At 35.7% G+C, this 13,841-nt stretch overlaps 1 protein-coding gene across 3 annotated transcripts in view; it reads left to right on the top strand.

The window, feature by feature from the left end:
• LOC145683982 (uncharacterized) overlaps positions 1–13,841 on the top strand; it is a 78,170-nt gene that overhangs the window by 42,711 nt on the left and 21,618 nt on the right. For 2 of the 3 annotated variants that reach the window (XM_081755732.1, XM_081755733.1), the window contains exons 3-4: positions 3,266–3,361; positions 11,438–11,655. In XM_081755732.1, the coding sequence (XP_081611858.1) occupies positions 3,266–3,361; positions 11,438–11,655 (314 nt within the window). The remainder of the gene's footprint in view (positions 1–3,265; positions 3,362–11,437; positions 11,656–13,841) is intronic. The other variant, XM_081755735.1, reaches the window with a different exon arrangement.

Raw genomic sequence — 13,841 nt, 5'->3', positions numbered from 1 at the left:
GTAGCAGTATATGTGTTTAGGACTAAGCTCTTTAAATGCACCATAATAAACGTGTTTTGTAGATATAAACAGTTTTAATGTCCTTTTACTGTTTTTACGGTTATTTCAGATAATCTGGACTTTATCTGCTCAGCTTATCTCCCTATTACTCCGAGTTAATGAAGTTTTACTGTATATGTATACACAATTGTATTTTTGAAGTATTAAGCGAAGTACATAAAAATACACATTTTCAATAACTATTCTCATGAACGTATCTAGAAATTGATTAACACAATAAAAATAGTATTTTACAAAGTAATAACACCTTTTCGTCAACTATTTAAATGTTCCTATTTATTACGCCATTCAAATGCATTGAGGGATATAAGATTAAGATAATACTCATTTATCTGGATTCGTTTCGTACAACATTGTGCAATACTGTTTACTGGGAATTTTATCATTATGCCTGGCATCGTATTTTTGTGGTGTTAACAACTTTTGAACTACATATATAAACAGACATAGGTGATGTTTTAGTTTTCCTGCAAATTGATCTACGTCACTAATTTAACATATGTTAAGAACGAATTAAAGCAACGATACTCACAATATATGGTAAAACTAAAAAGAGAACTTTCATTTCAAGTATTGGCACTTGAAACAAAACGCTCTAAGTAAGCGTTATATAAACCTTAAGGGCCTTATGCAGAATCGTTCTAAGCGTGATTAGTGCCATACTAAAGAGTTCGACTAACAGGTTTCCTGCAGTAGTCAGGCTTTTTAGTATGACGCTAATCATACTTCGAAACAACTTCTGCATAAGGCGGTAAATATCTAGACAGATTACTATGTTAAATATCTTGGCAGATCGCTAAGACAAAAAGTTTAAATTTTGAAAAAGATTGTTAAGGAAAGTTCAATGGTCTTTGGGGAACAATGGGTCATTATATAATCCTTCATAACTTTCCACGAAAAGAATCCCTTCGCCACAGGGGCGGATCCAAGACGGATTTCTGGGGGGGGGCGGTGGGTCGTAATACTGCTACTTACAGCTACTTTTAAGAGCTCCAAACTCTGGGATGGGTTATATATATTATATAAGAAAGTTTCCTCTTCTGGAGGGGCGATCGGGGCGATCGCCCCCCTGGATCCGCCCCTGCTTCGCCATGGGATTTATCTCTCCAGATGGCAACACTGAACTCAATGCAGAACTGAAAGATAAAATAAGCGAAATCGTATGACGTCATCAGCAGTACCAATCTGAAAACAAAAGCAATTTCCTGTAATTGAAGTAGAGACATAGGCCTTATGCAGAGTCGTTTTGACGCGTTATTAGTGCCATACTAAAGAGTTCGACTAACATGTTTCCTGCAGTAGTTAGGCTTTAGTCATACATCAAATCGACTCTGCTAAAATCATACATCAAATCTGCTAATCATACGTCAAAACGACTCTGTATAAGGTCTAAGATCATTAGTTGTTTGAGCATACAGTTGATTTTGTTTGGTACTAGGGAAATCTCATTTAGATTACTTATAGGCCTACTCGTAAGAAACAAACCTGTTCTTATTAGTTTTCTTCTAAAAATCCAACATTTATCATATTTTAAAAAGCCACACAGACGCATTTTTAATAAGAAAAACGAGGACATTTCCTGGGAAAATATGAGGTCTTCTAAAACTGCCTATATCATTGTTCTATTGACTTTGTTACTGTACTAAGTGTAAGTAACTAGGGTAGTATCTCCTGGCAAAACACTTAAACAAAACTAGACAGTAATAGATCAATGAAGAAGAATGAAGTCAAGGAATTACAGCAAAATTGACAGAACCTGTCACACACTTCTTCACTCTAAAAGAAAAACCAAGTTCGAAATACCGGGTACGTCAAAAAATGTATACATATTTGAACTGTCACAGAAAAATTATTTTCCAGCCTACAACGTTAAATTACGGGGGAAAGTAAGATTATAGTCCAGTCTGAAAAAATAAGTGTACTTTCCGGTCAAACTGAATATTCCAAATGATGGCTTCAAAATTGCTACATTTCTGAGTACTAAAAGTCACGACTCCTTCCGTACTTCGCATCAAAGCGACTGATGTGATTTATGTGCGCATCATTTGGATCCTATTCCAAAGTGAAGACAGGGTGCATGGTTTACGACAGTACACATCATATTTTACTGTCCTCTATAAGAAAAATCGAGCGGTGTTAAATCTGGAGAGTGTGCTGGAACCTCGATAGGTCACTGTGTCCTACCCACTGGCCTGATCCAGGTATGCGATGATTGTGCGGTGGGGCGTCATCTGGGACTAAAACCTGTCATTACTGTACATTGCACAAATAACGGGAAAATTTGAATCGATAAGTGTTGTTAGACATTTTTCTCCAAGTACAGTACCGTCAAGACTGAAAGACCCAATATGTCCCCTAGGAGACATTTACACCAAGCAACGTCGCAGCTTTTTCAACAGTAATGTGGGGATTATCTTCAGCCCAGTACACACAATTATACCTACTGATAGTATCATTAAATTTGAATTGTACACAATCAGACTAAACAATATAACCTATAAATCCCGGTTCACATATAACTAACCCTTAAACCCATTCACAAAGTTGTATCCTGCAATCTGAGTCGTCGTCACTTAGCTTTGTATAACAACCTTGGAATGATACACGCAACTTACCTTTCGTTAATACGCGTACTACACGAATGGCATTTACATCGTTCTCACGTGAACCTTGCCTTGGAGATTTTTATAGTGAACGCTGAAACGGTTCCAGCACTCCAACTTGAGGATTCAGCTCTTGTAGTTATGTTAATACAATTGCGCAGCTAGACTGACGCGTTGCGACGATTCTGCTAAGCACCTGTTGAGCAAATATAGCATTACTTTTCTTCAGAAATTTAACCTTGTTGGTTGCAAAGTAAATAAGTTCAAAGTGTGTATACATTTTTGAGGCATCAGGATGACTGAGCCGGAAGTAAATTATGTTTCCATAATAGGCAAAGGATTTCCAACAATTTCACTATTGTCTTAATCTAGTATAAAACAGCTCTAAGCTTGACTATAGTACGCAAACTTACTCAGCCCACCCATAAACAAAAGGCGGCAGTTCTAGGATTCAAATTAGCGGAAACAGTAGTACTTAGTATGGACACCTAAGTTCATTCCAGAATATATTGATAGCTGAAACATATTTATTTAAACGTTAATATTAGTTGAAATTCGTAAATAATTAATCTTTCATAATGTATTTTTCTTTTTCTTAATAGAAATAAATCAAGCAGCAAAACGACACAGAAACATTTTGTTTTAAGATTACTCTTTCAATTTGTGACTACTCTTCTTGGACTGGACTCCTTGCTCAGGTAAGGAAAGGAATCATAATCAACATCGAACATTTTCAAATGATGCTTATTAGAAATTAACCAAAGCTAAATTCTAAACAAAGCAAACAATGGAAGCTACTTTAATCCAGCTTAACCGTGAGAACGATTTGAAAATGTAGAGTGGAGTAGAGTAGAAAAATGTAAGCAGTTTACAGACAATTCTAGAGGGAAGTCGCGACCATAAAAATCAGTGTTGTTGCAATAAGCTAAAGAAGAAAACTTACCTAATGTACTAATTAGTATAGGACAATGGGTAATTTTTCCTCCCTAATCTTTTAGCGATAAAATTTTAATAGTTATCGGTGTGACTTCCCTAAAAACACGCCACTGGGCGAGTAATATGTAAATTTCCAATTAACTCGATATTACCGTCAAAGTAAATAAAAAATTTCCAAAACATAATTCGCAGTACAGTAGCATGGTACGAAATCTTGGAGAATGAGGGGGGAATTTGTCCCTACTTAATATTTTAACAAGAAAATTCCTCTCTCTAAAAACTTACTGGGGGTGAATAAAATAATACTATTCTCAGAATCTTGCAGTACGGTAATTCATATATAGGACTAACTAATATATATTTCACATATATTTTTCTAGGCTAATTTATGAGAGAATAATTGGTTAACAGTATCATTAATATTACATAGTTTAATGGTATAGATCAGTGTTATTCAACCGGGGGTACGCGAAGATGTTTCTGGGGGTACGTAATGCTGCTTCTGGTCTGCTGGAAATGTCTGTTGACAGTTCACTGAAAATGAAATTCGAAAAGATTACAATGAAACTAGTGACAGTGTTGTTTCACAACTTCTTCCATTTCCATCAACATATTTGTATGAACAGGGTTTCTCTGCATTAACACCAATAAAAACGAAGAACAGAAATTGCTTGAATCCAGAATCAGCTCTGATTCTCGCATTCTCGAAGATTCGACCAAGAATCGAAGAGTTGGTGTCCCGTAAACAAGCTCAATCATTTCATTAACAAGTTAGTTCTAAAGTTATTTTTTAGTTTTTAATTTTTAACATTATCCTAAGTGTACGAATATCAGGGAGGATTAGAGGAAAATCCTCTTCAGTAGAATTGGGTGTCTCCAATACAGGGTTGAAAAAAAACATGTTTTTTTTTTAAAAAAATCATAAAAAACGTTTTTTATGTTTAAAACATGTTTTTTTTTGTTTAAAACGTTTTTAACGTTTAAAACAAAGTACTTTGTTTTAAACAAGAAAAAAACATGTTTAAAACGTTTATTTTGTTTAAAACAATAATCTACATAAGCATATATTACATTTTTACACTCTTAGGTACTGCTTGCCATCTATATTCAACCGCTAGATCAAATTTCGGGAACTTCCCTAATCTCGATCCGCCCAAATGTTCAATTCCGGAGAAAAAATCGGGATTTTCCCGATCTCCGTTCACAGAATATGTAGTTTAGTTTCTTTGTGTTACGTTCTACTGGTCGTCTGCATTCTTCATCTTTAAACTCCCATTGACGCAACTGCTGTGTCAGGGCTTTAAACCTCAATGACAGTCTTAAACCTCAAATTAAGGCTGGAAGATGGTTTTGGTACTAATTTATTCCTCAAAGATGCAACTTTCCTGGTGTGCATTTTATGTATGTGGGAGGAGGGTAAATATCGTTTTTTTTTCAACAGTTTTTTGGGGGCCGTCCCCCCTCTTGGGGGATAGATTCATAAAAATTGTTACATGAAGCAATGAAGTAGGTTACTACATGGTAATATCGTGTTTTTGTACCAGGGTTGGCTGGTTTAAACCAAAAAACGAAAAATGTTCCTAAAAGTGTAAGTGTTTGTAAAATCTTGATGAACACACGTTTGTGGGTTATCACGTTTCACTCCCGTATATTATTCGTATTATATTCAGACCTAAATTCCCCATTCATTACTCAAAAAGATTATACTGCATAAGCAACTTATATATATATATATATAAAGTTTATAAATGTTTGTTTTGTGATTTTTTTTGTAGTTGTTATTATTGTTTTTATTTAATTGCAATCAAAGAAAAATTCTAAATATTGTTTCGTTTTAATGTTTACTATTGATAAAATACATCGAAATGCCGTACTTTTTGTGGGGGGAGGGGGGTCAGACCCCACGAGAGACATTTAGTGAAATGAGAAGTCTCTTTGGTATTTATTTATGTATAAATGAGTCTGAGCCAAAGTGGACTCAAATAATTCGTATCTTTATTCACTTTTCTTACTAATATGCAAATTAAGTCGTTGTATTTCTTTAATTTGGACCAATAAAAGTTGCTGTTAACTAACTCGAACTAAATTAGTTCTTCTGTACTCCGTAGTACTTTGAAATTGTCCATATGTAATTCTGTATAATGCTTTCACTTGTGCAACTGTTTATCTTTTTGTCCTTCTGAAATGACTCTTGACAGTTATATTAAGAAGCATGTAAAGATCAGTACAACGTATTTTTATCAGGATTCCTTCGTGAGTGAGTCGGCAGACGTATCGCATTTGTGGCCAATTAGTCCTGGTTCCGAGTTCAAATGGAGGACAATTTCTCTCGGATGTAACTCGAGAAACGATTTTTATTCCGCTTTAAGCTTATGTGATCCCTTCCAGCATAACCCGGTAGTTGCATAATAACATCAAGGCGAAACAAACTTATTTCTGTCCATATATGATATGAATATATAGAGCAAATTATTTAAACCAAAAGAACCTGGTTTAAACCAAAAAAACGTTTGTTTTTTTTCAATAAAAACCATGGTTTTTGCCAACCCTGATTTGTACTTCTTGCTTATTATGGGGAGCAGGGAGGGGACAAAGTTAGCCAATTTTTGGAGTTTCAGTTTTTTGACGTAAATTACATTTATTTTTACAACAAACATCAATAGCTCAGTCCTTAATTAAGCTAGAAAGGTGATTTGGTACCAAAGTATTTTTGAGAGATAAAGCTTTCCGTCACTTGCATTTTATGTATATACGGGGTTTGTATGTACGGCCGAGAGAGGGAGGATGAATTTTTTTTTCATCAGGTTTTGGCGGGTATTCTTCCCCTCTGTGTGGTACATCCATAAAAATTGGTATGTGAAGCAATGAAGTAGTCCCCTACATGATAGTAACCTGTATGTGTACTTGTTGTTTATAGAGGAAGAGGGGGTCAAATTTGGTTAATTTACATTTATTTTCGGGACGGTCCCGTATAACACAAGATATATTTCACTGAAGTGGTCTAGAAGCATAATTCTTGTTCGTATACATGATGTGTGCAGCAAAAATGATTTGCATATGGACGTGGTACTATAGTGGGGAGGGGAGAGAATGTCTAATTCAATGAATGTTTTTCTGCGCATATTTTTTTAAAAAATATTTCCTACATAAAACGAATTCATTACGCAATGGCAGCAATGGCTACCATTTCTTATATTATTGTCACAAGTATGTGGCCTACACATTAGCATCATTTTGTCAGCGCAGGTAACTGCAAGGGTTGCCAGGGCCCCGCAAAGTCAATATTTTCATATTTTTAATGATTTTTTATGTCTGTTCTTTTTCTACGAATACGGCGGGAATTTGACGCATATTATCTCGTTGGAAGTTGTGGTCTATAAGCTTTTCAATGGTGTATATCTCATGAAATGTTCAAATACTTCACTTGAACTTCTGTTGGTTTAGTTATAAGCACACTGATGTGCAGAATTTCGTTCAGTAATTGCTGTTATAATAAGAATATAACTCTGCTTGTAATTTACTCCATGCACAAACCCTGCGGAGGATGGGTTGTTTGTTAGAAAATTAAATTAGCTTCTTCAATCTGATATTTTAGTTGTTTTAAACATGTCCAACCAGCATCGAAAAAAAAACACGTTTAAAACAATTTGTTTAAAACGTTTAAAACAAACTGAATAAAACAACAGCCCTCGTTTTAAACATGTTTTAAACACTTGTTTTAAACATTTTGTTTTAAACATATCAACCCTGCTCCAATATGTTTTGAAATTTCTCATGTTAATTTTTTCGGGTGTGCATTTTATCCCTTTGCAAATAGTCTTTTGATTGGCACACTGATTGTGCTTTTGTTTGGTCTTTATTTGTCTCCCCTTTTTAATCGACGAACATGTATATTAATTTTAATAAGTTAATTTCGACTTAATTTCTTTTAAACAGCTTCAGGGGTTCACAATTGGATAGCGAACTGTGTCTAGGGGTACATAAAAAGAGGTAAATACTACTGGTATAGATATTCAAATATGTGAACTCTCTATGTCGAAACATTCCAGTGCGAAGAGATCCTTTTTTCTACACTTGGCGCGGAAAACGTCCTGAAACAGTCCAATATCTCCCGAAATATATAGATCAGCAAGACAAACAAAAACACGTGTTAAATAGTTTTGAAAAAGGTATCCAATGATACCAAACCCAATTCCTTATCCTTACCCCCTTCGGGGGTACGGGGGTAACTTTAAAATTTTAAAAGACAACCCCCATTTCTTATTGCCCATTTGTATTTTCCAGGAAAAGACAGTGATTTGACTCCGAATTGGAAACAGTGCCTTCATGGATGGCGCATGAATGGACACACAAAAAAGGGGATACCAAAACGGTACTTCCGCAACAATTTTTATACAGGTAGTTGGTGAGTACTTAAAATTATATGCCCGTAGCCAAACTCCCTCTATAAAAGTTGTTGCGTGAGTACCAGTAATCCAGGAATCAAAGGTCTGCAGATCAAAATATTTCATATGTGTAAAAGCTTGTAAAGTTCTATCAGTATCCCAATTTTGGTCAAAATCGGATGAGCTCCATCGATCGCGTTGTTCTTCTAACATGGATTTTTATTAGAAGAAAATCAAATGAAGACGAAATTTTGATTCGTTATAATGAAAGTTCGAAATTCGTTCAAATGAAACGTTTTAGCACACATTAAATAGAGGAAAGGGATAATGTCTAAAAACGGTGTCGCAACTCGGAACATTTCGTTATATTGCCGTTCGTTACAACGAATATGTTGTTTCCAGTTGACGCGGAAGAAAACAATGTTGTACATTAATAGGAAAAATCCAGTAAAAGGGACAATCTTTTTAAATGAATGAAAAAGATACATGTGTAGGATTTCCTCTAGAAAGTTCATAAAGATTAGCTTTTTTTTTTTTTTTTTTTTTAGCGAAAAATGAAATTTGAAAATAATTTTAAAAATTAGGTGCTACCATATAGGTTCGGGGCAACTTCTTCAGGAAAAGATGAAAATTGCAGAACAAAAATAAATATTGCATTTCTGATTTCCAACTTGAAACCCTATACTTAAGCGCTGCTTCATCACCCTCACTCGAATTCTATTTGGCTAAAATTGAATTATGTAATTAATAACAAGTCGCATGCAATTAATAACCCTAATATATTTTTATACCTACTTTTTTTCAAATGGAGGTGACAGCTATTTCCAATAGATATTATTTTTTTAAATTTTTACAAAGAAATCTATATGTTTCTGAAAAATATGAATTAAATACCCCATGAGCAATTGGACACCTAATGTATCGGACCATTATCGGCCCACATTTGGCCCTCAACCATAAATTCGGCCCATCATCAAATCGGAGGTTGTATGCTCATGGGGTAATAGCAATATCGGCATAAGGTTATTGAATGTTAAATGGCTCTTAATTTAGATAAGAGTAGGTTTCAGTAGCGTACGCAGAGGGAGTAGTTCGCGGTTTTCACCTCCTTCAACAAGATATTTGAAAAATAATATGTTTTTACCATATTAAAACATATATCCAAATCCTGAAAAAGTATAAACTTGGGAGCTTGAACCATCTTCTTCATGAAATTGTGTACTTCAGTTAGAATATGTAATACATAATCAGATATTTACTATGTACACCCTCCATTCCAAAAGAAACCGAACTTTTGAAAACAAATAGTACCACTAGTGCCATCTGTTGTAATATTTTACCGGTAGATGGCGTAGTCCCTCATTGACAACTGGTATAAATGTCATGACATTTGGATGCACGGCAACAAAGTTATTGCGTTTCAACTGTCAGTGTGTTGTGTACATCGGTCGGAAAATGAGTTTCAAACAACGAGCTGCAATTGAGTTTTGTGTTAAACTGGGTAAAACTTTTAGTGAAACGCACCAAATGCTACAAAATGCATATGGTGATGAGTGTCTAATCCGTACGCAAGTTTACGAGTGGTTCAGGCGATTCAAATCGGGTAGAGAGACGCTGGATGATGACGAAAGATCAGGCTGTCCCAGAACCGGATTATCGGAAGAAAACATCGAAAACGTGCGTGAATTCATCAAACATAACAAAAAATCGTCGGTGAAAGTTATTGAAATGGAATTAGGCATTCCTCAAACAACCGCATACCGCATTTTGACCGAAGTTTTGGGCCTTAAGAAGGTTAATTCGCGGTTGGTACCACACAAACTCACCGAAGACCAAAAAGTTGATCGAATTGCGCATTGCAAAGACATCGTTAAAAGTGCTCGGCAGGATCGAAACTTCTTGAAATCGATTGTAACTGGTGACGAGACGTGGTGTTTTGAATATGAGCCCGAAACAAAGCGGCAAAGTGCTGAATGGAGAGCGCCGGATGAAGGAACACCCAAAAAAAGTCGCTTGATGAAGTCAAAAGTTAAGGTGATGCTGATTTGTTTTTACGATTCAAAAGGAATTATCCACAAAGAATTTGTTCAGCCCGGCCAGACAGTCACTGGAGAGTTTTACTTGGGCGTCATGAAGCGTTTGCTGGCAAGAATTCGTCGTATTCGGCCCGAATGTCGCGAAATCGGCAGTTGGACTCTTTTGGACGATAATGCACCATCACATCGTTCGCGACTTGTAACTGAATTTTTGGTAAAAAATCACATTATTCGGTTGCATCATCCGCCCTATTCACAAGATCTCGCTCCGTGCGATTTCTATCTGTTCCCGAAACTGCATTTGGCGATGAAAGGAAAGTGGCACGCATCGATTGATGCCATTGAGAAGGCGACGACCGCCGTCCTAAAGACCATTCCAATAAAGGACATGGAGAAGTCGTTTGACAACTTGTTGGAGCGTGCAAATATGTGTATCGATGCAGAAGGGGAATACATTGATTAATAAAAATGATTTGTTCCAAAATGTACATTGTTTTTTTGTTTTTTTTTTAAAACGTTCGGTTTCTTTTGGAATGGAGGGTGTAAATCGTAGAAGTAAATGCTGTATAAACGTTTAACACTTTCTACTATATTAATTAATTAATTGTACTATGTATATCTGGGTATAAAAACGAGATAATACATACAATACATTGTGTTAATGCAAAACAATAAGAGCAATACAATTTTTTTTTTTTTTTTTTTTTTTACAGAATCAAAACAAACACTTTCCTAACAACAGAAGTCATTTGGATATTTTATGAACCCCACTTTTTAGTGGGAAAGGAAGACTAGTTTCCCACTTACCAGTAGAAAAAAAATATTAAATTGACACACTAATGTAATAGGTTAGAGCTAGAGCCGGAGTGCGGTCTGCTCTTTTCCCTACATGAACGCTCAACTATTCTCTGTTTAGCCCACAAATTCCACTTTATGTACGTTTTTTTCTATGGTACGTTTCAGTAGATTTCAGTAGGTTTTTCTCATTCATTTGTTATAGTATTTACTCCTTATAAAGTATAGCTAAAATTACTATTTTTCAAAATTTTCTGTTGTCTTTTTTAAGTGTAAGAACCATGGAACATCGCGAATATAAAAACAATACGTATGTTAGGCCGACAAGAATGACTTTCTTCTTGGGCATATTGGAATTATAGCTAAGTATACAGTTACATAATCAGAAAAGGCAGGCAATGTCTAGAGATGATTCATTCTCGATCAACTGTCGTAAATAGCTGTCAATAGTGCGTTGGGTTAATTTGTAGTTTCCTGTAATTTCAGGATCTCAGACATCAAAGAATTACTGTCGAACTCTAGAAGTGATAATATTTCTTATAATGTGAATGTGAAATACTTATTCTTTTAAAAGAACTATGTTGTATTTTAAGGTAAATAAATAAACATATTTTTATAACAGGTCTCTAATGTTAGTTGTTTCATGGTCCACATTAAAAAAATCCAGTTTGAAGAATTTAACACCTCAAGAAGAACTTCACTATGAAATGGCGATCAATTTGAAAACATCTATAAAGGTCCTTGCACTTGTTAAAGCTTCTCTTGTATCATCAGTGCAACTCTTTCTGCAGATTTACTTATGGCGTCCTAGTAAACTCAAGTTTATGTTTCAAGTACCTGGTAATTACTATAGTACTATTACTACTACTACTACTACTACTACTACTACTACTACTAATAATAATAATAATAATAATAATAATAATAATAATAATAATAATAATACTTCAGTATGTAAATGAGAGCCAGACTAGGCCATCTTAATCTGTGATCGAAATTAAAACAAACTGTCTTGCTACTGTATTCTGATATGTCTATTGCCTGTAAAAATATTACATTTTGAGCACAGGCGTGTGCGGACCTTTGAATTAGGGGAGGGGGCAAATTAATAACGGTATTCCTGAAGATATGCAACCACCTTGTAATCGTTACTTTCTTTATAATTTAATTTTTATTTTCATTTGCCCGGAGGATGTTGAAGTATATGGGAAGATGGAGGACTTAGGAGCGACAGGTGACCTTAAGGTTTTCTACATTGTCCATTGCAAAAAGCAGGTCAATCTCTGATGATTGCAACGACCTGCTAACTATAGCAATTGGACCAAATATGTAAGGTAACATCTCTAAACAAATTATAAACTGTAATGCTTTCATTTGTGAAAGCAGCCCGTTTGCTTTCGCCCTCACTTCAGCTACTTTTATAGTTGAGGCGACTTCTTCAATAGCTTCCACCAAATATTTGAATGATGACTTTACAGTAGCCACAGCGTCACAATGGCAAGTCCATCTTGTTGTTGATAAGGACTTTAAAGAAAGAAGCTTCTGCCCTGCTTCTTTTAAAATTCTTTCAAAAATTGCATGCCTAGTTGAACTGCTTTCAATAAAACTATACATGTATTGGATTATTTCAAAGAAATCAAATATGATACTGTTTAGATTATGTAACGTACATGCGTCCACTAACACAAGATTCAGGCAATAGCTGTGGATTTTCACAGAAGTTTTCGTATCCTTTTACACTTGACTGGTGACAAATTGATAATTGGTGAATTTTGAATCTATCCGTAGCGTTTTTCCAATTTTTGAATCCTTGGGAAACAAACGCAGCGCTTTTATTTCCTTTACTAGCCGCATTCTCCGTCGCAAAAATTCGGCAATAAAAACAAAAAGCACTGTCTTCTTTAATGCTATATTCCCAAAATGGAAATTCACTGTACCAATTTGCTTGAAAGCTTCTGCCTGATGAATTCCTGGGAAAATTGTTCTGAACAGGTTGAAATGGACCCTTAGCGATGCGTTGCTTTCGTTCCAAGCGTGCCCTTGGGATGCAGTTTGCAGGATCATTTGGAAATAAACATGATGCAGATTCTATTTCACTACTTTCTTTATCTCTGATTGATACATGCAGAAAATCACAGGTGTTAAGTTTCACTTCCCCGCAATTTGTAAACGCACCAGAGTGAGTCACATTCTTTCCTAAGACATCATTGTAAATAGCACGATTATCCTCTGCATCATCTGTAATAAATATAAGTATTTTTTTAAAAAAAAAGTGCTAATTTACTGAAAAAAAAAACTTCATCTCATAGTGGTGGCCAACTGTACGGCACATAGTGCTGCCACAAGACGAGACGGGATTTCAAGACAAGACAGGTCTATTATTTTCGAGACGAGGCAGTGTTTTCACGAGGCGAGACAACTCCAAAATCTTGTCTTGTCTCGTGGCAAGACTACCGAGCTAGATGAAACGAAGGATCGAATTGGAAATGCGAGACTGTAGTATCTTATAAGGCTTGTTACGATCTTGATCAGCATATAGTAGGCTTTTCCCATTATTTTGTCAAGAGCACTGGCGCAAATCCCGGGAGGGACGAGGGGGACATGTCCCCTCCAATCTTGGACCTGGGGGGGACTGTCCCTCCCAATAATCTGTTAAAAAGTGCTTTTTGGGATAAGTGTGATGATTTGTGTCCGACTGCCACAAAGAAATGTGAGATGAAATTGAGTTCTCTTGGCTTTTCCATTTCATTTAAAAAGAATCGTATTCTGTAGTATTTCAAACTGAACTTCGTGCTGTAGTGCGTTCAGTAGTCTCATCAATATGTATTAATTCCACTTCCGCTACGTGGGCACAAATTGGAATAAACGCCAGAGAAGGATATGGCCCTCTCCTCATGCTAGAAAGTTATTGTCTCAGCTGTAGGTATGGGCACAAATTCCGGAGAAATGGGGAGACTTGTCCCCCCAACATTGGAACTGGAGGCTTTCCCAAAAATCTGATTTGAAAAGTGCTTTTTGCAGATAAG

Source organism: Thermobia domestica, chromosome 4, assembly GCF_964235325.1.
Source record: "Thermobia domestica chromosome 4, izTheDome1.hap1.1, whole genome shotgun sequence".
Lineage (NCBI taxonomy): Eukaryota > Metazoa > Arthropoda > Insecta > Zygentoma > Lepismatidae > Thermobia > Thermobia domestica.
Note: the sequence above shows the minus strand (reverse complement) of the source record. Positions and strands in the feature narration are given on the sequence as shown.